Here is a 14874-nt window from a genome sequence, read left to right as displayed (position 1 = left end):
TATGGCCACATCGAACACCCAATATTTTTTTAAAAAAATTTTGTGTATCCTTTTATCAAATTGGGTACTATATTTTTATCAAAACAATTTTATATCGCTGCTATTGCTAACATTTCTTGTAGCGTAAGTTGTTTGACATTTTCTCAAATTGGGTTCTATATTCTAATTAAAATGATTATCGCATATGTTGCATCACTCTTAACCTTAAGAAATATAACCATGCGTACCTAATGATTTCATCAAATATTACCATAATATACTTTCTTCTAACTAGACTATTGACTAGAACTTAACCAAACATATTCATGTGTAGTGGATGGAAGGGATCAATTATACCAAAAGATTGTTCTGATTTAAAGGAGTTCTTGTGTTGTTTAGCCTTTATAATTTGTGCATAGTTTATCCTTGTCATACCTAATATTTACAAACCTATCACCATATTGTCTCTCACCAGCCTAGAAATATTTTTCTAAGTTCAAATGGAGTAGAAGTTTGTGCCATAGGCATGAAAACTCATTACACTTGGTATAAACAAACTTTTATATTTGGATCAACAAATTCTACATTTAGCATGTCGTCTTACCGGATAAATCTAGGATTTATCATTTAGTTTCTTTAAATCTCACTTCATAATATGCATAACATAACTGACACTTTAATCCTTCTACATAGGATACATTCTAAATATATGTTTTTTCTAGTTTATTGTTCCATAAACTTTTTGTTTTGAATTGTCTCCATATATATATATATATATATATATATATATATATATATATATATATATATATATATATATAGGGTTAGATTCATATGAGACGGCCTCATTTTGTGAGACCGTGAGACGCAATCATAACCACTCATTTATTAGATAATAAACAAAAGCATTTTTAAAATACAAAATAATTGAAAATTTTCGGAAAAAAAAATTTCCAATATTATTTTCGGAATATATATTTTCCAAAAAAAATACCAAAAAAAAATACATTTTTTACATATTTTTATAGAATATTTAAAATATTCTACATATCTGGTAAATCTAATACAATATTCTAAACATTCTAAAAATCATATTAGAATATGTACAGTGTAATATTCTATTAGAATATTTCACGTATTTAAAAAAAACGGTAACTTTATTTATTTATTTTTTTTAGTTAAATAAAGTTCTGAAACTAATAATTAAAAAAAATTGTATTTTTCCTTTTATTTTGCATTTTAAAATTATTTTTAGATTTGGTCTCACGGTCTTAGAAAATTAACATGATCTCAAATGAAATTGAACCTATATATATATATATATATATATATATATATATATATATATATATATATATATATATATATATATATATATATATATATATCGACCATATCTTTCAACATAATTTCTAAGCATTTTCTTGCTTTATTCATGCTCCTTGAGTACTCGTCGTCTATATTCCGGGTCATTTACTCGTTTTATTCTGACATGTGGTTGATGGATCTCAATGGATCTTAATGAACTGCAGCCGCATTTTAGCATCATTTTTCAAATCTTCTTCTAAAGAGATTTATTAATCTTCCTCGACCATAAAACACATGTTACAAAACCTCTTCTTCCTTTTTCTTTAAAATTTAGTTGGTTCTTTATTCCATTCCTATGTATGCCTTCTCTCCCAACAAAGTCTTCATAGTGTCCACCATCTTATTATACTTTGAATTCCGGTAAACTTTCATCTTACAACTAGCAATTATATATCAAATCCTACTGCATTTGAAATACTTCTATTTTTTAGGGTTGAACTACATTATTCCATTCTCCTTGTACTTCCAAGCAAAAAGGGATGTCTCAACTTACATTCATTTGTATTCCTTGTCTTATAATCGATCAAAGAATCATAAATTTTCTTATTGAACTCGGGCTCAATAAGTGTTCAATTTGGTATATGTATCATTCATATCCTTATTGATCTTGACAAAAAGAACTCGTATTTCCTTGTTAAATTCATTTTATGATTCTCCCAAACATCTTTTATTTCCTTATAAGTTGTATTAAGAACATCCAGTGTGCCAATTGATGAACATTGTTAGTGATTAGGGTTTAGGCCCACGCCCTTTAGGGTTTAGGTATTCTCTGTAAATTCCTATGTAATTATCTTTAAGTACTGAAATCAAGTTATTATCTTACATGGTATCATGGCTTTATGTTAAAAATTCTATTGTTAACCACAACCCGCAGTCGTCGCCCTCCACCTCCAACGACCATCTCTAACAGTCGTCGGAAGTGCCTTAATTAGGTTTAATATTTTTACTTTTCATCTTTCTCCTCCTAAGTAATAATATAGTCTTCGGCCCCAAACCAAATCTCTTTCCTTGGCTTCTTCAACTACTTCGTCTACTTCTGCTTACTCCTCAGATGGCCCCTGCCTCCGAGCCTTCTATCTCCTCCTCGGATAGCCCTTTCCTTCGATCCTTATGTCTCCTCCTTAGATAGACCATCTCTTTGGCTCACCTCTTCCAATGTGGTTGTTGCCTCCCTCCAATGGCACCTTCTTCGTGGATCAGCCTCTCTCTCTCTCTCTCTCTCTCTCTCTCTCAACACTACAGTCACCGATACCGTCGACATTGACTCCATCTGCCACAGATCGAGCTCTATTTCTTTCTCACCACCTTTCTTCGGGCTCCTCGTCTTTTGGCTTCATGATTTTCATTGTTGTTGCCTACTCTCTTATTCTTCTACAACGGAACAACATTTGGTCGTCGCTTCTTATTTCTTCTTCTTCGATGAGGAGTTGTTGTTAGCGGTCATCGTTAGAGCTTTACCACCGCCGTTGCCACTGTCGACATCTATGTTTTTATGTTTTTTATTTATTATTCCAGTTTACTCGTCTCCTCCCAATCAAATTGCAGAGAGATGTTAGTGATTAGGGTTTAGGCCCATGTCGCTTAGAGTTTAGGTATTTCTATATATTCCTATGTAATTGTCTTTTGAGTAATGAAATCAAGTCATTATCTTACAAACATCAACCCTCAACATTGTGATAAAACTTTAGAGGGAAAGACATTTATGAATATCCATATTTTCCATTCGCTTGTCATTATATATTTGTATATTTGTTGATGACATGGTTTGTGATACATGGATCCAAAGTTTATAATGTTAATACATGAAAAGTGAACCTCTAGCAATCTGAACCAATCAAGATCCATAGTCAACTAGTATCCAACATGTGAAGGTGTTGCGAAGTTCCTGCTGAAACCGAGATAATGGTGTTCCAAAGTCAGTGTATGTACATGTATTAAATGCATTTTGTCTTTTTCCTAATGTAACAGCTCATAGGACTAACATGTATGTATCTTTTATGTCAGTTTGTCAAACACTAAGCATTATCAGTCCTTTGAATGTATTTCTGTTTGTACTAGGTTCCTCCTCACTATTTAAGAAGTGAATGTTTCATGAATGAATATCCAAGAATAGCAATTATTCTCTTAACATCATTTTTAACTTTCTTTCAAGTCAAAGTTCTTTCTTCAAACATTCTTCTTGTTCTTAAATTATCTTTGTATTGATTATACTCAAGTTTACTTCATTTATTACTTGAATACTTTGTTGATTAATTATCTATCTTTGTGTCTTGATTGGTTTACCAGACTTGACTGAACCAACACATTAGAAGCATAAATTAATCTTAACAATGTTAATTCCAGGTTTGAGTTTTCAAACCTTGTCCGCACATAGATGTTGTTCTCTTAATTGGTATCGGAGGTTGAGTGGTTTTCCTTTGAATCCATAAGAACATATGATGGTTGATTTGAGATTACCTTGGTATCTCAATCATTTATGTGTTCAGGATAAAAGTTCTTCTATATACCACTTCTGCTCTAATACTCTTAACTTCAATTGCTTTTTCTAATCAAAATCAACAAGTGTATTCAATACAAATATCAAATAGCATGGATTGCCTTACTCGTGCCCCATTGCTAGTTGTTGAAGATCATGATCATTGGAAAGTTAGAATGGAAAGATTTTTACTTGGTAAGGAAAAAGGTGAAGAAATATGGAGATCTGTGAAAGATGGTCCACATGTTCCAGTCAGACAAACGGTGATAGATATCGCCGCAACTCTCATAGGACAAGAAGATCAACGTCCAACACCTCTTACTACAACGGACATCAAAAAGTTGCATGCTAACCAAATTGCATTTTTCGAGATGGTGTTTGGTTTTCCTCTTTCTCTTTTTGAGCACATTAAGTTGTGCAAATCTGCTAAAGAGATTTGGGACACTCTTGAAGATCTGTTCGAAGGGTACAAGATTATGTAAGACAAGCATCTGACTTCGGTTGTCAACGAGTTTGATACCTTTACCACTACTCAAGACGAAGCTTATTGTCGATGAATTCTGAGCCACTTGGTCTATGCTGCCCCCTATTCCTTCTCCAAGAATTGTCCCATTTAATGAAGGTTCTCTTACTTGGAAACCGGAATACATTCCAAAAGAGCATCTGATTCCTCCTCCTCCATAGTTCATCATCTCTGAAACCATTCAACAAGTCATCTCTGACTTGAACAAACCGCATCAAGACAAAGGGAAGGATATTGCCTCGAAACCTCGCAGCCCTTGAAGGACCTTCAGAATGTCCAAAGGTTGGTCTCAAGCTCAAATTGATCAAGCACATTAAGAGAGCATCCGGATCCAGGCGTTAAAATATAATCTCAATCCGATGTTAGGCATATCCCCACTCTTCCGAGAAGGGATAACTCATGATCTGGATATTGCGCCCTTTATGTACTTCGATCTTCCCAATCAAGACTCCGACCATATCGATCTTTCAATCTCTCCTTATGGAAAATACTACATCAAGTTCACTCCATTTTATCTCAATGATGATCCTCAGACATCATCAGAACTAAGTAAGAGAGGTTGAATACATTCTACTCCATTAACGCACGTCCTCATAAAGAAGTGTGGTCTTGGAATAGAATAACAAATATCGTTCGGCATGGAAGCAAGGTTCAAAGCAAGTTCGATCTGAATTACTTGTTGTACAAATATTACATTTCTCGGAACAAACAAGCCACCATCACCATCACGGACGCAGATTTTCCATCTATCAATCCAAAGGATATTCTCACAATTGTTGCTTATTTCCGAAGTCATCAAACTGATTAACTGGGCATCAAAGCATACAGTGCTGCAATGAGCTTTTTGAAGAATTATGTAGTTGAATTCTAAAGATCCGATATCGATTCCGCGCACTTGTTTGGAACTGAGAACTTATTAGAAAAAATCACTTATGAACTGTCTGAAGCTCAAATCTTAGAAAAAGGACCTATTGAAGAACCAGATCTCAGATACGTCTACTTGAAGAAGAAGACCAACCGAAAAGAATTCTTTTGAGCTCTTTACAAACACCTCGTTCCCTCAAAGATCCTCCATAAATTCATCGCCAGTGCTGCCAAGAGTGATGCCCCTGAGCATGTGAAGAATAAGTTTATCAACCATCTCAAGTGGTATTTGGAAGTCTGAGATTGGCTCTACAGAGCATACCTTTTTCATATCAGAAGATGCCAACTAAGTTGACAAGATTGCTAAGTTCACTTAGGGGAGATTATTAATACATGAAAAGTGAACATCTAGCATTCCGAACCAATCAAGATCCAAAGTCAACTAGTGTCCGAGATGTGAATGTGTTCCGAAGTTCATGTTGAAATTGAGATAATGGTGTTCCGAGGTCAAAGTTTGTACATGCATTTAATGCATTTTGTCTTTTTCCTGATGTAACAGCTCATAGGACTAAAATGTATGTATCTTTTATGTCAGTTTATCAAATACTGGGCATTATCTTGTCCTTTGAATATATTTTGGTTCGTACTAGGTTCATCCTTCGCTATTTAAGGTGTGGTTGTTTCATGAATGAATATCCAAGAATAGCAAGTATTCTCTTCACTTCATTTTCAACTTTCTTTCAAGTCAAAGTTCTTTCGTCAAACATTCTTCTTGTTCTTAAATTATCTTTGCATTGATTATACTCGAATTTACTTCATTTATTACTTGAATACTTTGTTGATTGATTATCTATCTTCGTGTCTTGACTGGTTTACTTGACTTGATCGGACCAACATATTAGAAGCAGACATTGATCTTAAAAGTGTTAATTCCAGGTTTGAGTTTTCAAACCATGTCTCCACATAAATCTTGTTCTCTCATATAATTTGGGGATAAGCTTGATTTTCCACATAGAAATGTTAACTTCATCAAACTCATTGCATTAATTTAGAACCATATGAAGACAAAGTGTATAAAAATTAAGAAACTTGATGTAGTAATCCGTAGTTCTACTGTTTTGATACTACTTGTTAGGTACCAAATAAAGGGAAATCTGCGAAAAGGTCCCAATATTTTAGGCCAGGTTACGATTTAGTCGCAAATTAAATTTTGTTTACAAAAAATGACAGATTACCGACTAAAACTTCGGATTAACCCTTCATGGCCGGTTTCACAGATTTAGTCGGTATCTCGTCTTTTTTCGTTAAGTAATCCAAATTTTGGGACTTTTTCATTAATTAATCAAAATTTTAGGGCTTTTTCATTATTTATTACCAATAAACCAAAATATTTGGACTTTTCTGAAGATTACCTTTAAACTAATATATATTATATTATATGATCTAATTTAATATGTACTATTCCATATCTTCTTTCTTATGCTCTTCTAGACTCACTATGTGTTTTTATCGGTGTCGTCAAACCCAACAACAAAAATCTCACTCACAAACCTCGTTAACTCCATCAATTTTCCAAAATTATATATTCACAACTCTATGATCACCTTTCAATCTCCAAATAAAGAATGGAGAAAGTCCTTGTTAATTACATGGATGTCCTTATTATCTAACCATGACTTAAACCGTGGTTCCAACACTTGGATGTTCCTATTACCTAACCATGACTTGAACCCATACACTAATGGCGTTGTCCATAGTGTTGTTAACAATAGAAGATGAATCTCACATGTTCAACCACTGATACATTGGCTCATGTCTTACTTGACCCTTGTTTCCTTACAACACTATAGAATCCCCAACTTAAGATGAATCCCACATGTTTCATCATTTATTGGTTTTTTTTTGTCAAAAAGTAAAGCATTTTGGAAGCCCCAAATAGACTAAAACATAATAATGACAATTATTGTAATATCACAACAATTGTCATTATGACTTAAACGTAACATCACAACAATTCTCATTATTACATTTTAGTCTATTTGGGGCTTCCAAAATGCATTAGTTTTTGGCAAGACAAAAACCAATAAATGATGAAGTTTTTGATAAAGATCGGAACACAATCTTATTGATGGATCCAAGAGCTCCTTCTCGTCCTAAGCCTTTTTCTCCTCAATCTTCTTCCAAAAAATGCACTACAATATGCAATATTATCCCCTCTTTCTCTCCTACAAGCATATAGCTCAATTAGGGTTTCTCTCAGAGTGTTAAGATGACAAGGGAGGCGGAAATGAAGGCTTAAGGTCCTTTAAATAGGACACAACCACTGAAAATTTGGGTTTTCACACTCAGCTCCTACTCGTCGAGTTGGGGTCCTACAACTCATCGAGTGGACTCTAGAAATTACGCGACCATTAACACTCTCTACTCGGCGAGTTGGGGCCTCTAACTCGTCAATTTGATAAGACAACAAGAATACAAATTAATTAAATATTATACCTGGGAGTTGGGATGTTACACCTATTGTAAGGAAACAAGGGTCAAGTAAGACTTGAGCCAAGGTATTAGTGGTTAAACCATGTGGGATTTGTATTTTGTTGTTAATAAAACTATGGACAATACCATTAGTGTATGGGTTCGAAATAAGGTTCGAGTCATGGTTATGTAATAGGAACATCCGAGTGTTGGAACCGTAGCTCATAGGTATACCAAATTAATATTTTAATAGTTTATGATGGATAGCTTGTTGACATTTTTTTACAATTAGAGTTAACATTCTTCATGGTTTTCAGTACATAATATCGAGTTGGTTTTTTTTACCTATGTCGTGCTTTTTTAAGCTTAATGGTTCATTCTTCATGGTTTTCAAGCCCTATTGTAAGGAAACAAGGGTCATGTAAGACTTGAGCCAAGGTATCAGTGGTTAAACCATGTGAGATTCATATTTTGTTGTGAACAACACTATGGACAATGCGAATAGTGTATTGGTTCGAAATAGGATTCAAGTCATGGTTAGGTAATAGGAACATCCAAGTGTTGGAACCACGGTTTAAGTCATGGTTAGGTAACAAGGACATCCACGTAATCAACAAGGATTTTCTCCGTTCTTTATTTGGAGATTGAAAGATGATAATAGAGTTGTGAATATATAATTTTGGAAAATTGATGGAGTTAACGAGGCTTGTGAGTGAGATTTTTGTTGTTGGGTTTAACAACACCGATAAAATCACACGGTGAGCCTAGAAGAGCATAAGAAAGAAGATATGGAATAGTACATATTAAATTAGATCATATAATATATATTAGTTTAAAGGTAATTTTCAGAAAAGTCCAAATATTTTGGTTTATTGGTAATAAATAATGAAAAAGCCCTAAAATTTTGATTAATTAATGAAAAAGCCCCAAAATTTGGATTAATTAACGAAAAAAGACGAGATACCGGCTAAATCTGAGAAACCGGCCACGAAGGGTTAATCCGAAGTTTTAGCCGGTAATCTGTCCTTTTTTGTAAACAAAATTTAATATGGGACTAAATCGTAAACTGGACTAAAATATTAGGACTTTTTCGCAGATTTTCCACCAAATAAACAAATAACTTACAGAAAAAGGGGTTGAATACAATATATGGAAAATTATAATTCTAAAACTGAAATGATAAATACAATAAAAACAGTTGAGATTTTTAGTTATATAAACTTGAATTTCTTGGGATTTAGAATGTAGAAAATAAATCCATAAATCCATCACACAATATTCTTCGATTAACAAACGATTGAAGACTCTAGTTCATCTAATCCAAACAAAATCATCACTCTAAATCCATCACAAAACTCGCTATTTCAATACACACGCATATTCGTGATATGGGATATATTTATAATGCTAGAAAGAGAATTATCTATGTAGCATATAACCTTCTTGAAGAATCTTCAGTTATAATTGGAAAAATATTCCTAGCCATATCATTTTGTCTGCCATTACCCATGTTGGGTAAACCACCACCTAGAAACATAATCTGGCCACAAAGAAATTGTAACCATATTATCTAGTACCACATGAGTTGGTGTTGACTTGGGCAAATACGTAACCTTCATACGTAGTAGTTGGAACTTGAATCTTCGAAGGACAATGTGTATGCTAACTTGGACAAATTAGAATTGATACTAATTGTAATAAGACATCTAACTAACCAAATGCTACCCTTAGAAAACTGAAACAGTCCAAAAAAATGGATTCCACAAGATCTGTTATTTAGGCATATATCTTGTAGACTTATAGATGATAAGTGTTTTACAAAATAGACAGATTATTACTAAGAACTAACAAAAACTTCCTTTGTTGAAGACATGCCCCAAAGATTTGCCAAAATATGAATGTGAGAGGACATGTTTGATTGATGGATGATGTAGAACCATAATTACATGACCTATTATCCAACTTGAAGAGCATTATGCCCACTTATCAATGTCGAACATGGTTTCAACAAGCAATTTTTTGAATCAATAACAACCATTATCCCTATAACTTTGCTAAACTTTTTTATTTTTATTTATTTATTTATTTTTTTTGCTAGAGGTGCATTTAACTAGTTTTTGGCGTGTACTTCAAATAAACCCTTTTGTTGCTCTAACTTCTAACCCCAACAACTTAAAAACAATAAAAAAGTGTACATATAAATTCCATTTGTTTCGAGTTAAATCTATTTCAAAGCATCTACAATAATGTTTCAAACATTACGTCTTCAACTTCCCTACGAATAATCAACAATAAATTATTTGTTTAGAGAGAAATAAAGAGAATCATCAACTCATAACCAAATTTTCCACTACAATCAACTACATCAACACCACAAGGAAAAAAAATAAAATAAAATAACACCTCCCCAACACCCTTCTACACTAATCATTTCTTTTTTTCTTTTTTTCTTTTTTCCTTTTATGTTTATAATTAGGATTGGGGTAGGGTAGGGTGGGGGTGTCCAGTCCTTCATGGAAAATCTTTCCCATGTGTACAAGTTCAAACAATCCCACCACCACCACTTAATACGGCCGATACCGCCCACGTTCATCACCACCACCACCACCGCTGCCGCCACCTCCCCGCCTTGCTCCGCCCGAGCCATTGCTGCTGCTCCTTTCGTTTCTCCGGGGCGGCCTAGCAGCTGGCATCTGTGCTCCGGGCTGTTGCCTACACAACATAAATGATAAATTCCATAACAAAGTAAATGACCAAAATACCCTTATGAAAAACCAAAACTTACAGAACATATCCTATTTGACCATCGGGTAAAACCATTGGAACCATCTGCATACCCCCTGGGACTGGCCCCCTTCCATATATCATTGGCTGTTTACATAATAAACATTTTTCCAAAATTAAATTAGATTAATGAAAAAAAAAAAAATGGAATTTAATATTTATATATCCGATTTGATTGTAAATAAAAACCTGTTGAAAAGAAGGGGTAACGCCATATCTGGGCCCCACAGACCCCCCATATGGATTTGATGAAAAGCCACCATAAACATTTTGAGGGATGTAATTTGGATGAGGCCCGGAATAATGAGGACTAATATTGTCAGATTTTCTATCACTTTGAGGCTTTGCAAGAACCACTTCCAGAAATTGACCTGTATATATGTACAACAAAAAGGTGTTAAAAAAAGTGTTTGGATTTGGTATATTAAATGAAAATAGATTAAAGAATATATATATATATATATATTTTTAAATAATAATAATAATAATACCATCGACTTCATATTTTTCACCATCTTTGACAGCTTTTAAAGCACTTGACCTTTCTGCAAAATGAACAAAACCAAAGTCACGTTTGCCACCTGCTTTTGCAGGTGGCATAACAACTTTGATGACTTCTCCATGGCGTTGAAATAGCTCCTTAAGATGCTCTGTTGATGTGTTCTCTGGAATGTTCTTCACATAAAGTGCCTTCACCTATGAAAAAAACAAAAAAAAAAAAAAAAAATGTTGTTATTTACTTTCACATTTCTTTTCTGTTTTGTGTTCGATGAAATGCCTGAGAGAGATTTACATTTACCTGAGCAGCAGCAGAATGATCAGGTGTGCTTTTAGGGTCAGCCCATGTAACTGTTGGGGTGTTTCCATCAAGCTTAAAATTAGCACTAGCTAGCTTTTGTCTTGAGTAATCAGCACATGCATTGTTGTAATATTCAACAAAAGCAAACCCACGATTACGTGGTGGATTTTGAGGATCCTGAATTTTCAAAAAGAAAAAAGTTTATGATAAGAACAAGATCGTTTATGAAAGATAACGTATAAGTTTTATGAAGCAAAAACAGACCTTTATGAGCTCAATGACTTCAGAACCTGGACCTGTGTCTTCAATTACTTTTCTAAAATCATCATCAGTCCAACTCTTGGGGACATTGCCAATAAATAGTCTGTATTTAGTTTCAGAAAGTGAACACCTTATTGTTCTACCCTGCAATGTTACAGGAATTATCATGATCATGATCATATACTAAACAGTAAACACCACCAGAAAAGAAAATGAATAGAGTTGTTTACCTTAAATTCTTTGTTATGTAGTTCTTCAATGGCTTTTTGAGCAACATCTTTAGTCCTGAATGCTACAAAAGCAAAACCCTTAATTTCATTGGTGTCCCTATTTTTCACCAATCTTACCTGTATAATCATGAAGATATAAATCAAAACTCCATTAGAGTTAAAAAAATATATATATGTGTTTGCTCAGATAAATTACCTCTACAACATCCCCAAAGGTTTCACAAAGATCTGTCAAGTCTTCCTCAACAACATCCTTAGGAAGGCCACCAATGAAAATCTCAGAGCCATGGGGTGGAAGAGCAAGAAGCTCGGTGTGTTTCTTATTATCTTCTCTAGAGAAAGGGGATTTTTTTTCTTCATCATCTACATGTCCAGAAGCGTTTTGGTTTTGGTTTTGGTTTTGGTTTTGGTTTTGATTTTGATTTTGATTTCTATCTTCATCGTGGTCCTTTCCATGATATCCACTAATATCTTCGTGTTCTTCTCCCATTTCATCATCACCTCCTTCAGGTCCTTCTTCCTCCTCTTCAACATCATCATCGACTTCTTCATAGTTGTCATCTTCAAAATCCACCTGGTCGTCAATTTCCCTGCTGCTATCTGCCATGGTTTCTACAAGCAGATCTTTTGACACAATAAATGAAGTTTTAGCTTGGCAATATTGAATAACCTATGTAGGATCTGAGAACACCAGTATCAGTATGTATATTTGTGAGGAACAGACAATTAGACGATGTGGAAGCAAAGGGAATGGATAGATTTTGAAGAAATGAAAGGCGATAAGGATCGAAAGGGGCATCATCAGTCAGTGAATTTATTTAGTAAAATTTTGTGGGTATGAATTTATATTTTGTGTTTGTGAGATAGATATGCAGATAGCCATTTACCTTGGCTTAATCGGGAAGCAGAAGGCAACCGGAGGTGCAAATCGCAGCTGTCGGAAACCGTATATCGTCACAGATCGTCGGTCAGTTCAATCGCAACTCTCGGTAGTCGTTGAGTTCTCTCCGGTCAAACGACCTAATCGCGAAACAATGTAAGCATACATACCCACCATTTCTTCCAGCTTCGATTTCGAAGCTTCAGAAATACTGGGCTACCATTCTTCTTTTGGGCTCTATACCTTTCAACTTGGGCTAACAATCTAACCCATACATATTCAGTAGTATGTTAATGATGTAATAATCAAAATTTGATAAACATGTAATAACAACTTAATGCTTTTTTTTTTTTTTTTTTTTTTTGCATAAATTAGAAATTTACCTACTTATCTTTAATTTCGATGTAACAGGGTTTTTTAAGTCTGTAGGTGGAGGTCAATAAATTAAACAAATATGTGAAAATGGTTAAGAGTTTTAAATGATTAAGAATTTAATACATACAAATGTGCATAGATTATTAAAATGCAAAATAATAAAATTAGGATTTTAAAGAAATATGATATTAGACGATTGCCCTTTATAAACAAACGCCGAGATCTCATTTGAAAAGAAAAATATCATGTTCCCCTTTATATTGATATGGGGCATGTATTCACATGGTCCTATATCCATTAAGTTATGGATTATGGTAGAGGTGTAAGACCCAAAATGCTACGATGTATCAATTGGATTCACTTGATGGTGCAGAATCTCAATCAAGTAAATTAGATAAGACGAAATATAGAATAAGAACACAATGGTTAATCTTCAATGCACACTATTTTTGAATAGTCGAATACATAAGATTCTTGATTACACTTGGTTCTCTTGTTTCTCTCCAAATCACGTTCTAAGCACATGGCATCCCCCAAAAATGTCCCACACACATTACAATGCTCAAATGACAATATTTATACCTAGACCTAATAACCAAGCCTAAGCCCAAAACCCAAACAAAACAATATTAAGTCTAACCGAAATCACATATGATTTTGGTCCAAACAACACCAAAACATGGTGTTTTCGGTCCTAGACCGAGAAATCTAAAGGCTTATGAAAAGCAAAGTATTAACCATAATTTATGACCTAACAATCTCTCCCTTGGTTTATAGCTTTCTTTTCTTATGTCCTAACAATCTCCTCCTGGGTTTGTAGCTTTTTTTAATCTTCGCTTTGTGCTAAACTTCAGCTTTTATCTTCGATTTCTTCACAAATTCAATATGAACATATGAATTTCTGCATGAATGACTTTATCTTGAACAGTTGGGCTTCCTTCAAAGATTTAACATTGAACGCACATTGGGTGTAGAGGCTTCTTGTAAGGATTCTTGAAAATCAGCACTTGCAGCTTTGAAACACTTCAGAGAAAATAACAGAGAGACCAATTCTTCTAGATCACTTTAGTAAGTTCACTGATAGCAGCAAATTGATTGAGGAGGCTTCAATGCAATCTGTCACACAACTTCAAGTACAGCTTTACCTTGCTTCCGGAGTTGAAAGATTGGGTGTTGAAAAATAATCTTCACTTCTTGTTTCTTCGAATGAGAATTCTTTAATGATCATTGTTGCGCCTTGAAAAGTAACCATGACTAAAAATTCCCTGTGGATCACAGAGTCATAAAGACCCTTCTCACCACAGTTATTCAAGGACCCAGCCTTAGCTCAGAATGAGACTATTAGCAGTATCTATGTGAACACGAAGGAACGCACTGTGATTTGTTGAGTATCGGAGAACTACTCATGGCCTTTTTTTATGTCAACCCCTGTATATCCTAAATCAAAGATCTCAATATAGTTTTTCAAGTTAAACAAGTTAACTTGGCCCTTGGCGAGATGTTCAGTGATAATCGTGACCTGCGAGGTGCATCGCCTTGGTGCCATGACATCTGTACAGTTTCAGACTTTTAATTTCTTAAATACGACAGTTCTTTGAAAGATACTGACTAACTGACAATTTGTACAGTTTCAATCCTTCAATTCCTTGTGAAAATAGAGTGAAGTTTAATGACCATCAACTCTTTTCCAAGTTTCTTCTCGTTACATAGAAAGTTATGATAGAGTCTGATACGATCTCCTTGAGCCTCTTCTTCTTTTTGAATTTGCTTTTTAAGACAAGCGAAACTTTGAAATAAAAAATAAACATAAAAATAAACTTGGAACATGTAACGTCCGCATTTCCAGGCTAGGCATTATCGTTG

The 14874-nt window shown here is 34.2% G+C and overlaps 1 protein-coding gene across 2 annotated transcripts; it reads right to left on the bottom strand.

The window, feature by feature from the left end:
* Positions 1-9874: 9874 nt before the first annotated feature.
* Positions 9875-12813, bottom strand: LIF2 (RNA-binding (RRM/RBD/RNP motifs) family protein). 2 transcript variants are annotated; one of them, XM_078989767.1, is made up of 9 exons: positions 12644-12813; positions 11953-12437; positions 11757-11873; positions 11530-11670; positions 11266-11442; positions 10958-11162; positions 10656-10837; positions 10468-10553; positions 9875-10394 (listed from the first exon to the last, which is right to left on the bottom strand). In XM_078989767.1, the coding sequence occupies exons 2-9, from the start codon at positions 12361-12363 to the stop codon at positions 10247-10249; spliced, it is 1467 nt and encodes a 488-aa protein (XP_078845893.1). In that variant the 5' UTR covers positions 12364-12437; positions 12644-12813; the 3' UTR covers positions 9875-10246. The 2 variants fall into 2 exon arrangements, with proteins under 2 accessions (XP_078845893.1, XP_078845892.1); XM_078989766.1 differs by having other exon boundaries at positions 11953-12380.
* Between the last annotated feature and the right edge of the window lie 2061 nt (positions 12814-14874).

This window comes from Lactuca saligna, chromosome 4, assembly GCF_052625555.1.
Source record: "Lactuca saligna cultivar CGN05327 chromosome 4, ASM5262555v1, whole genome shotgun sequence".
NCBI classification, from domain to species: domain Eukaryota; kingdom Viridiplantae; phylum Streptophyta; class Magnoliopsida; order Asterales; family Asteraceae; genus Lactuca; species Lactuca saligna.
This window is presented reverse-complemented; position numbering and strand designations above follow the sequence as displayed.